Raw genomic sequence first — 22,203 nt, forward strand, 5'->3', positions numbered from 1 at the left:
TTGTGTGCGGGCTCAAGGTGGCACTAAATTTCATTATGAAGTACCCCTTTAAATTTAGAAAGGTTCCCCAAGCCCAGTATAACCGTCTTTCAAGTTGTTATACCTCACGTTTTCCTTCAGTTCGTTCTCAGTGTCAGTTTTTGTGACTTACTTCCTCACACATGAGCACACTGACATGACTCCAGTCTCCTCCGTGACTACTACCTAGCAGCGGCTCACAGTCACACGCGCCCTCCTTGCGTCACGTCAACTCTGAGGCGATTGTAAAGCGGCAACTGCGCATGCGCCGACTAGCGGAATCGAAACGTTCCTTGAGCTTAGAGTGGGCGTGGTTAGCTCCATTTGACTGACAGCAGGTCAACCGCGGACGTTCTGTTTCAGTGACAGCTAAAGGTGCGAATGTGGGCGGGAGCTTGCATGAAAATGATTGACAGGCGTAATGCGCAGACTGGGAAGCGGGGCTGCGGCGTGTGAGTGACAGCTCCTGGGGGGGGGGCGTGGTCTGGAGCTGTCTAAGAGACAGCTCAGGGAGGAGACGCCTGGAAGTGGTGGGCGGAATGGATAATTCGTTTACTTGCAGCTAGAGATAAAGAGGGAAGGAAATGAGACAGCCGGCTGAGGCCTCCCTTCTGCAAGCACAGCCCTGACCTAGATCCTGAGTATAACAGGTAAGGCAGGTAGGAGCACCTTGTACAGAGAGGCTCAGGTGCTGCAGGCACGACCTATGGGCATGTTATGCAGCTTATTGGATGTGGGCCTGGAGACTAATGCTAACCCTAAAGGCTGGGGGGGGTCGCTTTAAAAATGGCTGCCTTTCTGGGGAAGGGGGCTTTAAAAATGGCTGCCTTTCTGGGGAAGGGGGCTTTAAAAATGGCTGCCTTTCTGGGGAAGGGGGCTTTAAAAATGGCTGCCTTTCTGGGGAAGGGGGCTTTAAAAATGGCTGCCTTTCTGGGGAGGGGGGCTTTAAAAATGGCTTCCTTTCTGTATGCACATAGCCTATATGCTCAGTGTAGTTTGGCGGTGTGAATGCAGAAACAGACCCTTAAAACTCACTGTGTGTAGTACTGCCCACCTGATCCTTGTATGGGATGGAAAAATCCCCCATCTTGGTGAAATATTTGTTCACGTGTCTTGTTTAAAGCGCTTGTCCAAGCAAACGTTGGACATGGAGAAGCGCAAATGTACCCATAGGCCTCATGCACCCGGCCGTATTTTTCATCCGTGCGCTGTCCACACGGCGTAGCGCGCAGACCCATTCGTTTCTAGGGGCCGTGCACACTTCTGTGTTTTTTGGCAGTTCCATGTGTCTGCAAGTTATAGACTGTGACCTATTCTGGCCTGCCTGACGGATAGGAATAGGAGAAATAACGGAACGCGCACAGAAGGCAGGGGCGGACGGGCCATAGATGTAATGATCTGATGCTTTCACATGGCGGCCGCAGGGGCCCTCCTAAATTCAATTGTATGACCGTCCACAGGACTGGGATACAGTTGACTACTACAGCAGGCCGTAGGAGCCTGTGACCCGCTATGAGGCAATGGCGCAGGCATCTCTGGCTGGAAGAGGCCCCTGCCTGCACCGCAAATGTTGGCTTGGAATAAGGGGCATGCTACTGGGGTGTCATCCGAAAATGGTTAAATCACGATTTTATGTTAACCATTTTTTTTTTTTTTTAAGGTTATTTTTAATTTTCACTACTCCTTTCAGCCTCAATAATGGCTTGAATTCTACTTATCCCAATCAACTACCTTATGTGTCACCCCCAATTCCTCATAGATTGTAAGCTCTTGCGAGCAGGGCCCTGACTCCTAGTGTTTCAGTTGTATATTAGCCAGTTTGTTTGTATTTGTAAAGCGCTGTGGAATAATAAAAATAATAATAAATGTTATAATTTTTCCTTCTCGATATGTATATCTAAACAAAAAACACAAAATCCTGCAGCTTTCGTCCTGGCCACAAAGCATAATAGGCGCCACTTTTTGGTCTTTACAGATCACTTTGCTGCAGTTATCTGCTTAACTGTCATTCTAATCCTGCCTGTAATGATATCACCTCTGTGTATAGATAAGACGGGATCCTCCAGAGCTTATCTATTCTATCCTTGTACAATGGCCTCTGCACGGGTCACAGAGCATGCCTAGAAAACTCTCCCATAGAAGTCAATGGGGTCCCCTCCTGACCATCGTGTCTATGACCCATGGGGCTGCCGTAAAGCAATTTTCTAAATGCTGTTAGGCTACTTTCTTACTAGCGTTGTTTGAATCCGGCGTTCAATTCCGACACCGGAACTGCCCGCCGGGTACGGAAAAACGTGTGAAAACGGATTACATTTGAATCCTGATCAGGATTTTGATCACAATGAAAAAGTGCATTGGAAAAAACGGATCTGCCATTTATGGACTTTAACTTTTTTTTCACATTTTTCGGGTTTAACATGCAAAAGCCGGATCCGGTTTGACTGAACACACAGTGCCGGATCCGGCGTTAATGCAAGTCAATGGGAAAAAGGCCGGATCCGGCATTCAGTCAAAGTGTTAAGGATTTTTGGCCGGAGGTAAAAATACAACATGCTACGGTTTTCTGAAAAGCCTGATCAGTCAAAAAGACTGAACTGAAGACATCCTGATGCATCCTGAACGGATTGCTCTCCATTCAGAATGCATGGGGATAAAACTGATCAGTTATTTTCCGGATTTGAGCCCCTAGGACGGAACTCAGCGCCGGAAAAGAAAAACACTAGTGTGAAAATACCCTTAGGCCTCTTTCACACAGGCGTTGCGGAAAAATGTGCGGGTGCGTTGCGGGAACACCCGCGATTTTTCCGCGCGAGTGCAAAACATTGTAATGCGTTTTGCACGCGCGTGAGAAAAATCGCGCATGTTTGGTACCCGAACTTCTTCACAGAAGTTCGGGCTTGGGATCGGTGTTCTGTAAATAGTATTATTTTCCCTTATAACATGGTTATAAGGGAAAATAATAGCATTCTGAATACAGAATGCAAAGTAAAATAGCGCTGGAGGGGTTAAAAAAAAAAAAAAAAAAATGTTTAACTCGCCTTAGTCTACTTGATAACGCAGCCGGCATCTGCTTCTGTCTCCTTTCTTTAGAACCTGGGTAAAGGACCTTTGATGACGTCACTCTGGTCATCACATGGTACGTCACATGATCTTTTACCATGGTGAATCACCATGGTAAAAGATCATGTGACGTACCATGTGATGACCGGAGTGACATCATTACAGGTCCTGTAACTGTATTTAATGCTCACCATAGGTCCTTCAACAAAGGAGACACAAGGAGATGCCGGGCTACGCGAGCAAGTGGATTAAGGTGAGTTAAATGATTTTTTATTTTTAACCCCTCCAGCGCTGTTTTACTATGCATTCTGTATTCAGAATGCTATTATTTTCCCTTATAACCATGTTATAAGGGAAAATAATAATGATCGGGTCTCCATCCCGATCGTCTCCTAGCAACCGTGCGTGAAAATCGCACCGCATCCGCACTTGCTTGCGGATGCTTGCGATTTTCACGCAACCCCATTCATTTCTATGGGGCCTGCGTTACGTGAAAAACGCACAAGGAGGAGCATGCTGCGATTTTCACGCAACGCAAAAGTGATGCGTGAAAATCACCGCTCGTGTGCACAGCGCCATAGAAATTAATGGGTCTGTATTCAGTGCGGGTGCAATGCGTTCACCTCCCGCATCGCATCCGCGCGGAATACTCGCTCGTGTGAAAGGGGCCTTAAAGAGGTTGTCTCTCTTCTGCAAATGGTATGTATCATGTAGAGAAAGTTAATACAAGTCCTTGTGAATGTATAGTAATTGTCCATATTGCTTCCTTTGCTGGCTTGATGTATTTTTCATCACATTACACACTGCTCGTTTCCATGGTTATGATTAGAGATGAGCGAATTTCATATTTTGAAATTTTGTTCACGCTTTGTTTACTGGTAAAAGGTGAATTGCGTTATGGATTCCATTACCACGAACCATAACGCAATTCTATGACTAAATGCCTTTAGAGGCATTCCGTCATGATAGAAGTCTATAGGCTGCATAACGGATCCGTCCCGTTTCCGTTATGCAGCGGAATGGAATAATGGAAACGGGACGGATCCATTATGCAGCCTATAGACTTCTATCATGACAGAATGCCTCTAAAGGCATTCCGTCATAGAATTGCGTTATGGTTCGTGGTAACGAAATCCGTAACGCAATTAACCTTTTACCAGTAAACGAAGCGTGATCGAATTTCATAACCTGAAATTAGCTCATCTCTAGTTCTGACCACCCTGCAATCTAGCAGTGCTGGTCGTGCTTGCACAAAATAGGAAAAGCGCTGGCCTCTCTGGTGGCAGGGAGCTCAGGAGTGTGCAAAGGCTAGCACTTTTTCCTTTAATGTGCAAGCACGACCACTGCTGCTGGTTCACAGGGTGGTCGTAACCATGGAAATGAGCAGTGTACAATGTGATGGTAAAATGAATCCAGCCAGCAAAGGAGACAATATGGACAATCGCAATAAATCGGTAAGCTCCTTGTATTAACTTTCTCGACATTATAAATGCCATTTGCTGAAGTGAGACAACCCCTTTAAGAACAGCTCAGGCAAGATGGCTGCCCCAATAATCATGTTCAGGAAATAGAATAGAAAAAATCTGCAATCAGAAAATAAAAACAGATTAGAAAAAAAGGATACGTGTTACTATTTGGTTTTAAATAGCAGAAAAAAAACTTTGGAGACACATTTCCTTTAATAAGCGAAGTCCAGACAGAATGCTGAAGGTAGGGCTGGCTGGGTGCTGTGGCCTGCATCTCATGTCCTCCATAACTTTATTTTTTATGATTGCATTTTACTAATTTTGGGCTAAAAATAAATAATTTTTACAATTGGTCTTTATTAAAAATATTGAGCTGTTCTGTCACAAGGGTTAACTGTTTTTTTGCTGTGTGAATTATACTCTTCACTTTTGCTTTGTGCTGGTCATCTAATAACCCTTATCTCTAAATTATTAACAGGTCATAAACACTTTTTTAAGCAAACATCCGTATCAGTAAGATAAGAACGGAGCTATAATGAGTGTTTATAATGTCAGAGCAGAGATAAGGAGCCCGTCAGCTCCCCAACTGACGGAAAAGATAAAAAATTCAGATCCCTCTATTAGAGCATCTCAGCTCTGTACAGAAGAAAGGGCTCCATATTTGTAATGAAGACCAATAAAAAAAAAATAAAAAAAATCCCTCAAAGTTGTACACAGCCTTTAAAGACAACTGGAGGAGGACATAGCGTGGCACATGGCGCTGACCAGCACAGAAGCGCAGCTATGTACTGTGGGCTGCAGTATTGTATTGTTGGCCCCACCTTTTGTCAGTCTGGACCCGCATGAGGGCCACCTTTTTAACAGTTTTTTTTTTTTTTTTTTCCTCCCAGGGCCACTTTAAGCTCCATTTTGCCCCTGACGGAAGTTATTTTTTTTTTTATGTGGATCTGTTTGCAAATAAAGACACTGCTATGTGCATAAAGCTTTACTGAGGTTACCGCATGACTGTGTGCAGATTGTGCATGGGGCCAGTACTGATTAATAGGACCAGCGCATGAAACTTGCTGGGCGCCAGATGGTTACTTTGCCACCTGTACATGTTGCTAGTGGATTTTATTGTGGATTCGATAAGATTTATTTTATTTTTTTCTGCAAATCTCCCCCTTCCATTGAAAAGGGTGACAGGTGACATACTGTAAATTTCAAAATCCGCACGGATATGATATTTGTCTAATCTTATGCACTTTGCTGGTACTGTATTAGGGCTCATGTACACGACCGTATATATATTTTGCAGTCCGCAAAAAATATGCATGACGTCCGTGTGCCTTCTGTATTTTGCAAAACGGAACAGCTGGCCCCTAATAGAACAGTACTATCCTTGTCCATAATGCGGACAATTGAAATTAATGGTTCCGCATACGGTCCGCAAAAATAAACGGAACGGACTCGGAAAGGAGATACGGTCCTGTGCAAGAGCCCTAAGGAAGTTGCAGGAGATAGCAGCCAGCCAAAGAAATTTGTGGGCCAACAACTACCTAAAATGTATGGCCAGTATCATTTGAAACGAGACCTCTTATAAGAAAAAAATATTTCAGTTTGGGGTAATAGAGGGAGGTTAGGACCCCCCTTCCCTCCTATATTGGCCATGGCTGTTTGCACTAGGACCACCAGGTGTGGATGGCAGCATGTGGCTAAACCACAGCCACCCGTGGCAGCCCTTGCTTGCACTATATTGCAGTAAATCGTGCCATCCGGCCAGTCGACCCGTGGTGTCATACCTGTAAACGGGTTATCCCAACGATGCCGCCCCGAATGACTGCCTCAGGTCTGGCTGTTGAAACGATCAGCTGCAGATGGGCAAACCTTTTTCTCTACAGCGGCCACTACAGCGAAAATGTAGTATTACATGACGTTCAAATAAATGTAATATATGGTCGTGCTGAGCTTTTCTCTTGGATCCTCAAAAATAAAAACTAGTAGGAACAGTCATATAGAAGGGGTTCCGACCCTTAGTAACAACTTTCCCAAGTCTTTCCAGAAAGCAGAATATTACTTTATGCATTAGTTCAAATGATTTAACCCGACGCCTAATTCTCCAGTAAACAGCTTTCTGCATAATGTGGGTTTTCTGAGCAAAGTTGAATTCCAGTAACCTCGGCACACTGCCTATAGTGTCTTCTAGTCCTGTTTTTCCCTAAATGCGGTCCACATGTCTTTCATTACACAATGACTCACTGGATTAAATTAAATTTCAGACCATCGAGGCATGTACTGTACATCGTTCTGTCCACCGAAAATACGATATCAGAGTGTTTAGGCCATGGTTATGGTCCGTGGCCGCCAGCGATTCCTAATGCAGTGAATTACCCACTGACGCAATTTTTCGACTCTGTAGTTTTGTCATAGCTGGAAAGCACTAGGCACAATTCCCATCCTGCTGCGATCAGAGCATGCTGGGAGTTGTAAGTTCGCAACACGTGGAGTCGTAGGTTGGAAGCTGCTGATCTACGTTATGGCAGATCCACCAGATAAGGTTGCAAGGTCAAGGGTTGTCCAACCATACCAACTTATCGCCTATCCACAGGAGTTTCTGATTGTTTGGGGTCTGACTGTGGGGACCCCCACCGATCATGAGAATGAAGTTCCCCAGAGTGTATGCAATGGTGCGGTCCTGTCTATGTGCTGCTGCTCCATGGTACTGCCAAACAGGGGAGGATTGGGAACATAAAGTAGCCATGAAAAAAATAAAAATAAGGAAGATAAAAGGGGCCCCGTATCCTAAGTGGGTGTAAATTGATGGCAGGCAGGGCCAGCAGTATAATAGTGCAGCACATAATACCGCCCCAGCAGAACCAGATACCACAGTGCAGCACAAAATACCGCCCCAGCAGAACAAATACCACAGTGCAGCACAAAATACTGCCCCAGCAGAACCAGATACCACAGTGCAGCACAAAATACCGCCCCAGCAGAACCAGATACCACAGTGCAGCACAAAATACCGCCCCAGCAGAACCAGATACCACAGTGCAGCACAAAATACCGCCCCAGCAGAACTAAATACCACAGTGCAGCACAAAATACCGCCCCAACAGAACCAGATACCACAGTGCAGCACAAAATACCGCCCCAGCAGAACCAGATACCACAGTGCAGCACACAATATTGTCCCAGGAGCACAAAATACCTCCCTAACATTCACAGCGTTAATTAACGCTAGGGGCATCGGGTTGTTATGTACATGGCTGGCAGCTGCGAGGAGGAATTAGGCGGCCGCACCTAATAGGGCTACGGCAGCCCCATATGGCTGTACACATAAATGTGGGCCACACCCACTGATTTCCGCAGAACAGGACCACTAATTTGTATGGGGGCCTCGAGATTCTCCCCTGACCGCGGATATTGGGAGAAATAAGGATCAGACGGTTGGGTATGCCTGATCCTGAGCCGACAGCTCCCTCTTCCTACTGATGCAGGTACATGTATGAGAGGATGTGGAGTGATGGCTGTTGGCTTCAAAAACGTGTATGAGCGGCCTTAGATTTATGTGATGACCCTGCTCTATGTACATACTATAATCATGTTTCACTATTTGCCTACACTGGGCCATATCTGCAGGTAATTGGATATTATTTTTTTTACCTTTTTGTGGCCTTAACATTTTCCATAAAGCAGGGATTTTTTTTATTTTTCTTCTGCATATGGCTCATTTTTCTCCCCTCGGTGCTGATGTGCTGTCATGTTGAATAATTACACTGCGCCGCTCTGTAGTGTCTGCCTCCCGTTTTTAAAATGAAATGTTCCAGCAAGTGTGGCGTATGCCCGCAGTTAACAGCCCATATCGGCTGCCTGCGAACAAAAGCATCATTCACGGAGGCATAGGTACCAGCGCTTGCGATTACGTAACCTTGCCTCATCTCTTCTGAGATCATCTGCTGTATTAAGATCGCCTGCTCTGGGGCTTTTTATTTTTTTATTTCTTCTATGATTTGTAATGTAATAAGCCATTTGTATTTGCCTGACCGAACCTTTTAACGTAAAGGGTAATAAAGTTAAGTGAAATATATACATCTGAGCCTTAACTTAAAAAACTAAACAAAACAATCCTTTTTAAAATAATAGTGTTGGTTTTGTGAATTTCTGCCACAACAGCTCTTCTTTTTTTTTCTTCTTTTTATTGTAGCCGAAGACTCTCGTGGGTTTTTTGTTTTAAAATCTCTCTGATCCGTATGTAGATAAATGGCACATGAACATAAAGATCGACCCTTGGGGGGGGGGGGGGGGTAAATGGCCGAAAAAATTCCAACATGCCAAAATGCCAAAAACAGGAGTGCCCGGTGTTAAAATAAAAATGAAAAAACTGCAAACCATTGTGTGTGAACGAAGCCAAATGGTAATGCCTACAAAACAATGGAGGAATTTATTAATACGCTGGAGTTTATTAATATGCTGCAAAATTTACAAGATGAATGCCTCTTTGTTAGGCCTCATGCACACAAACGTATTTTCTTACAGTCTGTTCCGTGTTTTTTTTTTTTTTTTTGCGGACTGTATACGGAACCATTTATTTCAATGGGTTCGCAAAAAAAGGAAGTTACTCCGTGTACATTCTATTTCCGTGCCGCAAAAAAAAATTTTTTATTGTCCGCATTACGGATAAGGATAGGACTGTTCTATTAGGGGCCAGCTATTCAGTTCCGCAAAATATGGACATCATCTGTATTTTTTGCGGATCACAAAATTACATACGGTCGTGTGCATGAGGCCTTATTATAAATTTGTTTAGGTGCATGTCTAGAGATCGGTGCACAAAAATTTTAGCAAAATGTGTGACTTTTACGCCATGAAACATTAATAAATCCCCTCAGTGTGTATCTATTAAGAACTGCCTCTGCGCTAACATCACCCTGCTGGTTCAGTGACTTCATAGAGCTTGGGCCGTGTCTGGTATTGTAGTTCAACCCTAGTTACTTTGCCCACGGTCGACGGTGGCACTATTTCTAGAGAAATGCCCGTTCATATTGAAGCCATGGTGATCAGCTGATCGCTGCAAGGTCTGGGAATCCTTCTTTGGCCAGGCATCTGCCCTGCAGCGGCCTCTACAGGGGAAATTTGGTATTGCATGATGACCTTGGTATGGTTCATAGTGAGGGGCGTCCTGAGCAGGGGCCCCCCCCCCCCCCCCATGTCTTCCATATACTCTAACGACTCTTGTAATAAACAAATTTCCTATATGTACTTGCATTTTCTTCCATTGAATCTATGTCCATCGCAATGGTTAAACCTGGCTCAGCTGAACTCTTCGTGAACTGCTTCTCCTCCCGGTCCAGCTGACGTAGGCGGTGAGAGAGAAGTAATACTTATTATTTTGTCTAATTGCCCACGCGGCTGCTGCGACACCTGGTAAGGCGATCCCTTCTACCTCGCTATGGCTCCCCGGGGTGCTGCCTGCTCTGCAGAGATCACATCAGTCCGCCGGCTGCAGTCTGGCATTTGCATTTCATTCACGTGCCCAAGTTATCGATATGGAACTGAGCGAATGTCAGGCTTCATTATGCTTACAGGAGGTTTTGTCCTTCTACGAAATGAAATGCCATGGGGACCCGTGAGCACGTGGCAAATGTCGCAATTCAGTGAGGACTATACACGCGTCATATGCGTATTAGATGTTCTAAACCTATTGGTATACAGGAATACATACGTAATCCAATCCAGGGGTTCACCGGTAAACCTAAAACTCCATTATGTCAACTATATTGGTGTCCTGTGACCTTACTGGGCAACAACGTCATTGAGGAGAACCTAACGTGACAAGATCATAACAATGGAGCAGTGGGGACTGCGGAGGATGGTGGCGTGCAGTCCTATGTAAGATAATGTTATCATGTTGTGTTAGGGTTCAGATAAATTGCTTATAGCGAGCACTGATGGATGATATAACAATCAGATTGGCGCTCGTTTACTTTCATTTAAATGTTCCAGGTATCGTAAGTAAAGATGAGCAAATGATTCTAGAAGAAAAGGATGCAAATGAGCTCTTGGCAAGCTCTGCCTCTAATGCCACCAGATGTAAAGCAGACAGATGAGATGCTGGTTTATTTATTTATTATCCAAGTCATGTCTCAAGGCCTATTTAAATGGTTAAACATTGACTTACAGGCGCTCTGTCTCAAAGGTGAGAGATAGTACCCCCTCAAATCCTGACCTAGGCCTCTCACCCATTTAAGCCAGTACTCTCTGCTCTGCACTGATAAGGGGCAATCGCTCACGAAACTGCTGTCTGCAGATATGATGCTGGCTTATTTAATATCCAAGTCATGTCTTAAGGCCTATTTATAGGGTCGAACATTGACTTATAGGACAGCTGCCTTGCATCTGGTGGCATTAGAGCCAAGAGCTCATTTGTATCCCTTTCTTCTCAGAATTCCAAAGGAACAAACATGTATGTATGGCCTATAAGTCTCCTTACACCGCTTAAGGCACTCGCCCCGAGGAGAGAAAGAGAGAGCCCCCCCCTCAAATCTAAATTGAATCTAAAATGTAACCAGAATTCTTCAAAAAGTTCTCATTCTACCGAACAGGAATTCTGTGTCTTTTTTTTTTATTCGAGATACAGGGACTTCTTCAGGCAACTGAGCACTTTCTGAATAAATTAAATTCTGAGGAATCTGACCCTAAGGCCTACTGCACACGAGCGTGGGTGAACGCACATACGATCCATGTGAATTTGTAACTAGATTTTTTTGTGTGGATTAGATGCTGTTTTACTGCAGATCTCGCCCTCCTTTGGAAAAGGGTGAAATCCGCAACGCATGTCAATTTTCACAAGATAAAAATAATCCACAAAGTTGTATGAGATTTGTACAATCTCATACACTTTGCTGGTACTGTACTACCTTGCAGTTTTTCCGCATGTATTCTGCAACGTGTGCAGGTGGCCTAATAGAATTTTAAGACCTTCCCTAAACTCTAATCCTAAGGATTTTCGTTTGTACGATTGCTCATTTTTGCCCTGTTTGATCGCTGGACAATCCTCCATGAATGAAAGCCTATATAAACTAATGTTTAGGCAATTGTCGCTCTGTACGAGAGCCCTTTATCTGTACAGTTTTGGTTATTTTAACATGGGCACTTTAAGGGCGTTTCTATGATGACCATAAAGGGTTAATCGGGCACAGAGCAGATCTTCGTGAAACGTATGTCGCACTGCCAGGCGGCAGTAACAGCAGTCGCCACCCCCCAAATAATGGTGCAGGGGGCTGTGTGGTGGGACGTGTTGACCACTCATGGACATTATATATCCGTAGGTAAAGTCTAGAAATGTTAGCCATTGTCTCTTTGCATCACCCAGGGCAGTGTAGTGGTCAGGCTCCTGATGTGTGTGTGTGCGCTGAGTTGCCGGCAGCTATTCAAGGGTAAATCGAACAGTGTTTAATCTCATTACAGGACTGTATTGAATGGTGCAGTGATTCTGTAATGGAGCTGTGTGCGGCTGTGAGCCCCCTCCTCCGGTGTATGGGTGGGTGAGCCCTGTGGATGTTGCAATGCATCTCTCTATAGTTACATGCTGGACAAAAAAAGAGTGCATTTCATTACACAACCTTTCTCCATTTTTATTTTTTATTTTTTATTTTCCCCTTATCCTAATTTGCTTATTTGAGCAGTTGTCTTAAAGGGGTATTCCGGTTTATAACAAGTTATCCTGTATCCGGGGACCCCTTACCTTGTGGAGCCCCTTGAAATGGACAGAGCAGCTCTTTGGAAATGTGCGCCACCACTTCATTTCATTTCTGTGGGAGCGCTCGCCTATCTCCGGGGCTCCCATAGAAATGAATGGAGCGGCGACGTGCTTTTCCGACCAAATGCTCAGTCCATTTCAGGGAGGCTCCACAGAGTCTGGGATCCCATTCTCCTGATTGGTAGGATTCCCAGTTGTAGGACCCCCACTGATCCGATAGTTCTTCCCTATCCGTGGATAGGGAAGAACTTCTTATAACTGGAATACCCCTTTTTAAGTTTGTGAGGAAGGGAAAACTTGCCTATCAGCCATAACATTGAAACCATCTGCCTACTATGTAGCTCCCCCTTATGCCACCAAAATGGCTGTGGCCCGTCGAGGCATGGACTCTATAAGGTCACTGAAGGTGTCCTATAGCAGCAGATCCTGTAAGTTGCTTGGTGCGGCCTTCATGGTTTGGGTTTGTTTTTCCAACATATCCCACAGATGATCTGGAGGCCACGTCATCACTTTGGACTCGGTCATGTTCCTCAGACCACTTCTGAAGAGATTTTGCAGCGTGGCCGGAGCATTATCCTGCAGAAAGAGGTCACTGCTATTAGGTACTGCCGTTGCTGTGAAGAGGGCTACTTGCCTGTATAATAGGCAGGTGGTACGTGTCACATGCACATGAGTGCCAGGATCTAAGGTTTCCCAGGAGAACATTGCCCAGAGCCTCATACAGTTTACACTATCTTGTCTTCTTCTCATGGTGCATCCTGGTGCCATCTCTTCCCTAGGCCGTCCACATGATGTAAAAATAAATGAGATTAATCAATGGTCCAGCTCACATACCCATTTTAGGCCTTCTTGGGAATCAGCAGGGTCACTCAGACCAGTTTTCGGATATGCAGCCCCATACACTGTGTTCTGACTTTTTATCAGTTAATATGAACTTTTCAGCTATTTTCTCTACAGTTTGTCTTCTGTTGGACCAGACAGCATAGCCTTCACTTCCCACGCATATCAGTCTGGGGTGCCCATACGCGGGTTCTACTTCTTTGGGCCCCTTTTGGTAGGAACTAACCACTCCATACCAGGAACACCCCAAAAGTTCTACTTTGTTGGAGATGCTCTAACCCAGTCAACTAACCACCACAGTCTAGCTCTTGTCAAAGTCTCTCAGATCCTTACACTTGACTATTATCTTACTTCCAACCATTAACTTAAAGAAGCAATCGCACAAAATAATGTTATTCTCTGACCTGTTAGAAAGGTCCATGATGTTAAACTGTAGTGAAGTTAATTTTCTAACTGTATTTGTGAGTTATAACCTCCCTTTTAATCCTCGGCTTTGTCGTGTGACTAGCACAGAATCTTGTGTGGACAGGAAGCCAATTCTTGTATGTATTCCTATGGAAGCATCAATATCAGTCTTTTTTTTTTTTTTTTTTTTTTTTTTTTTTTTTATGTATTTTTTATTTGTTCCACCATAAAAGAAAAAGTACAGACATTGGATACAAATTCAGTCAGTAGGTGTTACAATTTTTCATTTTCCATACAAACACATAAAAAGCAGTAGAAAACATCCCCTCCAATACCCCCTCCCTCCCAATAACGTCACCACTTCAATAGTCACCATTATCTTTTCATTACTCATAAAGAGCAAACGGTTCTAGTTTTAGCACCACATATATTGCATTATTTTTCAATTTCCCTGACCATCTTGGTTTTCAAGCAACAATCTCTCCAAAGTCCCCTTAAGAACCTCCAGCCCATACCACTCCGTATATCTAAACGTTTGCATAAGCCTCGCTATCTCCTCTTGGGCAAAGCTATTTGTAATAAAGGTCTTCCATCTCCCAAAAAACCATTTGGTTTTCTTTTCTTTGTTCAGTTCTGCCTCTGACTTATCTAAGTACATGAAATGTGTCATCTGTGCTTTCACCTCTTGCAACTGGGGTACCTCTGCTTTCAACCACTCCCGCATCAAGCATCGCAACGATACTACCAATGCCGCATCTACTAAGATGTGAGCACGCATCTCCATGGTCATGAAACAGAAGAACCCCAGGGGCCATTTGCAGGGTATAGCCCAGTTTGTCCTTAATCCAAGACCTGACCTGTTTCCAAAATCTTTGCACATTAGGACATAGCCATACGCAGTGTACCAGGTCAGCTTTGTCTAACCCACATTTCGGACAAGCTACTAAAAAAGCTGAACCTTCAGACCTCCTAGGAAATGTAAAGGCATAAATGGCCGAGTGCATCAATCTAAAGTGTGTTTCCCTCCATACCTCACACGGCACCGCCTTGCATACTCTAGCCCATCCCCGTAAGACTTGCTCAGCCGTTACCGTGATATTGAGTTTTTTCTCCCATTTTCTGAAAAGGGCCTGCGCAGAGGCCTTATTACTTGATTCTCGCAATTCCAGGTATATACGAGAAATGGAAAGTCTGGAGTTTCCACCTCCCATTTATACACCAAGGAGTCTCCTATACATTCCCCGGACACATCTCTCAGTCTATCTCTACAAAATAAGAGCACCTGTTGGAAAGGAAGAGCATGTGAACTGTCTAGGCAAAGTTCCTCAAAAGTAAGATACCTTTTTTCAGAGATGTGAACCATGTCTAGTAAGGTCTTGATGCCTTTTGTTCTCCACACCTCAAACATTTTATTCATGTCCCCTTGTGGGAACTCTGGGTGCCTCCACAGGTGCATCACCCTGGAAGCTAGGAACGGTTTTAATATCAGTCTCTTAGGAATGAGTAGAGAAGTAACTGACTTCCTGTCCTGTGTCAGTTGGAGATCAGAGTGTTGGTCACATGACACAGCTGAGGATCAGAAGGGAGGTTATAATTCACAAATGCGGTAAGATGATTACCTTCACTACAGATTATAGTATGTGCCTTTATAGCAGGTTAGCGAATAAACATTTTTGTGGAAGTGCTTCTTTAAAAACGGACTTCACTTTCTGCCTAATATCTCCCACCCCTTGATGGGTGCCATTGTGATAAAAATATTATTTGCTTCACTTTAATGTGGTTTAATGAGACGGCTGATTTAGTATATTAGTATTGTTCTAGAAGGATTTCCAAGGTTCACATGGACTCGAATGGTAGTCACTCGGACAGGAAGTTAAGTGGTTGGTACCTGTGAAGATACCTGTTCTATGCAGTATGTAATGAGATGGTGGTGCTCTAAATATCTATGGGTGCAGATTTATAGCCTCCCTGAACTGGTATTTGCAGGTGCTTTCTCAGTTCCTGTAAAAAGGACATTTTAGCAGCACAGCCTTGTGTTTTCCAGATTCAGTCATATTAGAAATGTTCTTCCATTTTTCAGCGTTGTTCCTTAGAAAATGTGTTTTGGTTGCTCATGATCCAGGATGATGGCCGTGTGCTCGCCCAGTTACATTTTTCTGCAATTCCTCCATCCTTTTTAGCGGAGATCGGTCTCCTGCGTCTCACTATTTTACTATAAACCTCAATATATTCTTGTAGCCAACAACAAGTCTTGGTAGAATAGGTCATCCTGCAGAAATGCATGAATCGCTGTGACTAATATAATAACTAGGAATCGGTAGTCGGTGCTTAATTCTTCTTTTATCACCACCCCTCCCCTACCAGTAATGATTGGAAGTGGATCAGTCGGTGGAAAGGTGACTCAGTTGGTTAGGCTCCCAAAAACAACCACGTCATCATGAGCCTGAATGGCCAAGCGCAGAGGCCATTCAAAAGTCGCACAACCTCCATGTGCTGCTGCAAAGGCTCTGCCATCCACAGTATGATTGCTGGGATCCTCACTGATCGTAAGAATGCGGTCCCATGTTCTCCATATCAATGGAGTGGACGTTACACACGCAAGCTTCCACTATTCATTGTCAATGGAACTGATGGCAATAGTACAGCTCTTGGCTATCTCAGTCAGTCCCGTAGACACTGAATGGAGGCAGCAGCTCCCATCTATGAGCACTGCACAATTTAAAATGGAAAGACGGGACCCCCTGTTTAGATCAGTTGGGAAGCCCAGTGCTCATACATTTTATCACTTATCCATGATAACGCTCTTTCACACGAGCGTGTCTTACGGGAATCGCGCTCCGTGTGAGAGAGGGATCCTGCATTCTGGACTTACAGAAGCGCAGGGCATTATCGTGATGGGTCATACAGAGGCACACAGCATTACCATTCTTCTGCAGAATCATACTGACTGCTTTATGTCAGAATGATTCTTTAACAGAGAGGTCAGGCAGAGGCACAAAGCATTACCAATCATGCCAATGCCCTGCGCTTCTGTAATTCTTGAACGCACGATCCCTCTCACATGGATAGCGATTTGAGCAAGGGACACGCTCGTGTAAAAGAGCCCTTACAGTTCCATACACTGTAAGGTTATATGGGGGCAATAATATAGTCATGAGCCCCATTGGGGACAGCCTGATGCTAATGTCTGTAAAGCGCTGCGGAATATAGTAGCGCTATATAAGTGTATAATAAATAAAATGTGCATATGATCCCTAAGGAATAGGCAACATGCTGGCGTGTCCAGTGATATTGCGAATTGGACGCATAAGTGTCCTTATTATGGGCTTAAAGGGCATCTGTCAGCAGATTTGTGCCTTTGAAACTGGCTGACCTGTTACATGTGCGCTTCCGCTTGGCAGCTGAAGGCATCCGTGTGGGTCCCATGTACATATGTGCCCGCATTACTTAGACAAATTATGTTTTAACATATACAAATGAGGCTCTAGGAGCAACAGGGGCTCTGCTCTCTCTGCAACTGCCGTGGCCTCTGCACTTTGACAGGTCCAGGCGTGATGACTAGGGATGAGCGAATCGACTTCGGATGAAACATCTGAAGTTGATTCTCATAAAACTTAGTTTCAATACTGTACGAAGCGAGCGCTCCGTACAGTATTGGCTCTGAGCCGAAGTTATTACTTCGTATAATAACTTCAGAAATTGATTTATACTGTAAAAAAAAAAACATTTCCCGAACTCTGGTTCGGTTCCAAGTGGTACCTTGGAACCGAACCAGAGTTCGGGAAATGGTTTTTTACAGTATAAATCAATTTTTGAAGTTATAATTCGAAGCCTCGCGTGACTTCGCAAAGTAATAACTTCGGCTCATCAGAGCTAATGCATTCTAATATTGAAACAAAATTTTATGCAAATCGACTTCGGATGTTTCTTCCGAAGTCGATTCGCTCATCCCTAGCGATGACGTTTACACTGCCTGGCCCTGTTCATCAAAGTGCAGAGAGAGCAGAGACTCTAGGTGTAATGACAACGCCCCCGTTGCTCCTAGAGGTTCATTTGCATATATTAAAACATAATTTTTCTCAGCAATGCGGGCACATAGGAACATGGGACCAACACAGATGACACATGCAACAGGTCAGCCAGTTTCATAGGTACGAAACTGCTGACAGATGCCCTTTAACACTTAGTCTCTCCATAGTTCTAATGAACCAAGCTTGCAGCTCTGTGCTGATCTGGTTGGTTCTGTAGAATAGTTCAATAAGTAACCTAGAATACAGCAAAAAAAAAAAGGATTTTAGGTAAAGTCACTGGAGTGTTGGACGGTTAATAACTTTATATTGGTGAAATGTCTTGCTTGCCGTTTCAGCATTGCATGTGGTTTTAAATGTCCCTGTTTAATGCATTAGCCTTGGTATCAATTTATTTGGGTCAGCAGTGATGTTATCTCGGCTCGTGCAGGTTTACTGGATTCTGCTTTTCCTGTAGGGCTCTGGCTTCATAAAAGCATCTAGTGGCCACAAGTACAAATACTGAGAACAGACATGTGTTGTGAACACCTCTACTTTGCAGTTAAAGGTCCAGCTCCACCCTGGATTCCTTGGGGCCCTCAAAATATATTCGGAAATGCATGGTGATACATTTTTCCTATTAAACATTGATATCCCGAATTACTTAGGAAACACATGCACTCGAGACGTGAGGTGGAGAAATTTGGAGAGCAGCTGCAGGGAATTAAAATTCCCTACGACTACTCTCTTAAAGGGGTTGTTTCCCTTCAGCAAATGGCGTATATCATGTAGAGAAAGTTAATACAAGGCACTTACTAATGTATTGTGATTGTCCATATTGCTTCCTTTGCTGTCTTGATTCAGTTTTCCATCACATACACTGCTCATTTCCAGGGGTCACGACCATCCTGCAGAGGTGGTCGTGCTTGCACACTATAGGAGAAAGCGCCATAGTCTCTGATGGCCGGGACCAGGGGAGCGCGTATAAGGCTACTTTCACACTTGCGGCAGAGAGATCCGGCAAGCAGTTCCGTCGCTGGAACTGCCTGCCGGATCAGGCAAAATGTATGCTAACTGATGGCATTAGTAAGACTGATCAGGATCCTCATCAGTCTTAAAAATGCCTGATCAGTCGAAAAAATGCATTGAAATGCCGGATCCGTCTTTCCGGTGTCATCCGGCAAAAACGGATCCGGCATTTATTTTTTCACCTTTTTTTCAGTCTGCGCATACCGGAAGGACGGATCCGGCATTCCGGTATTCTGAATGCCGGATCCGGCACTAATACATTCCTATGGGAAAAAATGCCTGATCCGGCATTCAGGCAAGTCTTCAGTTTTTTTAGCCGGAGATAAAACCGTAGCATGCTACGGTTTTCTCTTTTGCCTGATCAGTCAAAACGACTGAACTGAAGACATACTGATGCAAACTGAACGGATTACTCTCCATTCAGAATGCATGGGGACATACCTGATCAGTTCTTTTCCGGTATAGAGCCCCTGTGACGGAACTCTATGCCGGAAAAGAACAACGCAAGTGTGAAAGTAGCCTAAGCTCCCATCCCGGCCACCTCGTATCTGCGCTGCAACTGTGGCCATTACCACTAGATACAAGAAGTGTATAATGTGATGGAAAAATGAATCCATCCAGCAAAGGAGGCAATATGGACAATCACAATACATTAGTAAGTGTTTTGTAAGGCTGGGCGATATGGCCTAAAATCTATATTGCGATATAATTTGAAGCATGTGCGATATAACAATATATCGCAATATATTATTTTCTTGTGTATGTATACAAATTTACATGGCCATCATCAGCCATGTCCCCCAGCCAGCGCCATAACCCCCATGCCATTTGCCATCATCCATCTCCCCCTGCCAGTGCCATCAGCCCCATGCCATTGCCACCGTCATCATGTCCCCCAGCCAGTGCCATCAGCTCCATGTCATAGCCATCCTCCCCTCTCTCCCCCCCCCCCCCCCCCCAGTAGATTCTGGCCCCTGCCAATATACTTACCTTTCCTGCAGGGTGCGCGGCTGGCTGATGGAGTCCACAGGAGACTGACCACGTCGTCTTCCCAGCATGCGTCACACACAGCATCAGCCAGCACGCTGGCGATGTGTGCACGCAAGGCCCTGGCCAGTGCGGTGCAGAGTCGGGAGGCCACGGAGCGGTGAGGGAGAAGCTGCTTCAATTCAATACCCGAATTTATATGGTTTATATCACCCACCCCTAGTGTCTTGTATTCACTTTCTCTACATGATAAATGCCATTTGCAGAAGAGAGACAACCCCTTAAATGCAGTCAGCAGAATACAGGCACGTTTTACAGCTTCCTGTGTTGTAGACGAAGCAGCCTTTCTTGATATCTGCAGAATACAAGCTTCTGTAATGGGTGTTTTGTATTATGCAAGAGCTCTTGGAGAGCGGCCATCAGGAATCTGCCCTCAGTTATGTAACCTGCTCCTGTTTATAAAGGGCAGAACCAAGAACTAGATGCGTAATGAACACCTCACTACTATACATTTCACAAATATAAGAAAATGGCCCCAAAGAGGGGGATTTTAATATTGCAAAGATATGTGCCTTGGGAAGGGGAATAGTGACATTCTATATTGTAGTCTACAGTGAAATTCACAATCCTTCTGGTGGTCATTGGAAACGGTCATCAGGCTTGTTGTCAGACACGCCCCTAAAAGTTTAGCTCTGCCCCTATCATGCAGTGGGAAGGTTTGTTCTTCTACAAACTATTAAAAGCAACTTTTTTTTTTTTTTTTTTTTTTCAGAGAAAACTGGGAAATGTCCACTCTGAACACTGCAAATTTTAAATGCAGCAATAGACTAGGGCTGCAGCTATCGATTATTTTAGTAATCAAGTATTTTATCGATTAATCAAGTACTCTAATCATAAAAAACTAACTAAAAGAACATCTTCCTTTTTATAAAAACTCATGAGCACCCTGTGCCATCATCAGCCCCGTGCTGTCAGTCCACAGCGCCATCAGCTCCCCCCCAATGCCATCAGCCCCCCATGTCTCCAGTCCTCTGTGCCATCAGCCACTGCATGCTATCATATCCCCCCACCTCCCCCTTCTATAGCCATGACTGATCCGTCATGAACACCATTGAAAGTCGATGGGGGACGGATACGTTTTGCTCCACACCACATCGCGGACAGAAAAACACTGCTTGCAGCGTTATTGTGTCTGCGATAGGAGTGCAACCAAACTGAATGGCATGCATTTTGGTGCATTCCGTTTTGTTCAGTTCAGTTTTGTCCCCATTGACAATGAATAAGGACAAAACGGAAGTGTTTTCTTCCTCTATTGAGATCCTATGACTGATCTCAATAGCGGAATTGAAAACGATAATGTAAAAGTAGCCTTATACTAGGAAGAGGATGCAGCCCTCGTCTGAGCGCTGTGGCCCCTTCAAACAGCTGAACAGTGGGTGCTGGTAGTCGGCTCCCCACTGATCTGATATTGATCGCCTATCCTGAGGATAGGCACCAAAAAAAAATGTTGGGTTGTAGGTGAAGACGTGCTTTGTTTTGAAGACTAGGATGTTATAGGCTGTTAATATTGTTTGTTTGTTTTCAGACTATGCTATGAACTGGGAATAGTATTCCTGAAAGATACCCTTTTATCTTCCAAAAATCAGCCATGGACGACACCGAATATGGACGATTTGTGGACTGGGATAAGATGGAGACAGGTGGGCAGGAACAAAGTGGCCCCAAAGTATTAAACTGTACAGATTTCCAGGAGCTGAAACAACTATCCCGTCAGGGGTATTGGGCAAAAAGCCATTCGTTACGGGCCAAGGTATATCAGAAACTGATAAAGGACATCCCATGCCGCACAGTAACCCCCGATGCTAGCGTGTATCGTGACATTGTGGGCAAAATAGTGGGTAAGAGGAATGCAAGTACCCTACATCTACCGGAGTTTGTGGACGACCGCCAGGTTCCCAGCTACTGTCTAAACTCCGAAGGCATCGGAGCTGTAAGGAAAATCCTCTTATGCATCTCAAACCAGTTCCCTGACATCTCCTTCTGCCCTGTCCTTCCATCGATCGTGGCCCTTCTTCTCCACTATAGCCAGGATGAAGCAGAATGCTTTGAAAGCGTTTCCAGAATACTTGCTTGCAACGACCCAAGTAGACGACTTGTCGATCAGACTTTCTTGGCTTTTGAGTCTTCTTGTATGACCTTCGGAGATCTTGCAGGCAAATACTGCCAGGGACCTCACAAGCTGATGGTCGCCGTATCCGAAGATGTCCTAGAGGTTTATTCTGACTGGCAGAGGTGGCTTTTTGGAGACCTGCCCTTCACTTGCGCTGCTCGGGTGTTTGACGTGTTTTTGGTGGAGGGCTACAAGGTGCTCTTCAGGGTAGCCCTAGCTCTTCTCAAGTTCTTTCACAAGATAAGAGGCGGACAACCAATGGAGTCGAACAATGTAAAAAGAGACATCCAAGAATTTGTGAGGGATGTTAGCAAGTCGGTGTCTCCTGAAAAGCTGTTGGAGAAAGCATTTGCAATCCGGCTCTTCTCCCGTAAGGAGATTCATCTGCTTCAAATGGCAAATGAAAAGGCTCTGCAGCAGAAGGGGATCACCGTAAAACAGAAAAGGTAAGAGGTCAGAGTATGCTAAAATGAGAATATT

The 22,203-nt window shown here is 44.5% G+C and overlaps 1 protein-coding gene across 2 annotated transcripts in view; it reads left to right on the forward strand.

The window, feature by feature from the left end:
* Nucleotides 1–449: 449 nt before the first annotated feature.
* TBC1D24 (TBC1 domain family member 24) overlaps nucleotides 450–22,203 on the forward strand; it is a 45,048-nt gene continuing 23,294 nt past the window's right edge. The window contains exons 1-2 of one of the 2 annotated variants that reach the window (XM_040439286.1): nucleotides 450–668; nucleotides 21,139–22,169. In XM_040439286.1, the coding sequence (XP_040295220.1) occupies nucleotides 21,202–22,169 (968 nt within the window). In that variant the 5' untranslated portion in view covers nucleotides 450–668; nucleotides 21,139–21,201. The remainder of the gene's footprint in view (nucleotides 669–21,138; nucleotides 22,170–22,203) is intronic. The other variant, XM_040439287.1, reaches the window with a different exon arrangement.

Source organism: Bufo bufo, chromosome 7 (genome assembly GCF_905171765.1).
Source record: "Bufo bufo chromosome 7, aBufBuf1.1, whole genome shotgun sequence".
Lineage (NCBI taxonomy): Eukaryota > Metazoa > Chordata > Amphibia > Anura > Bufonidae > Bufo > Bufo bufo.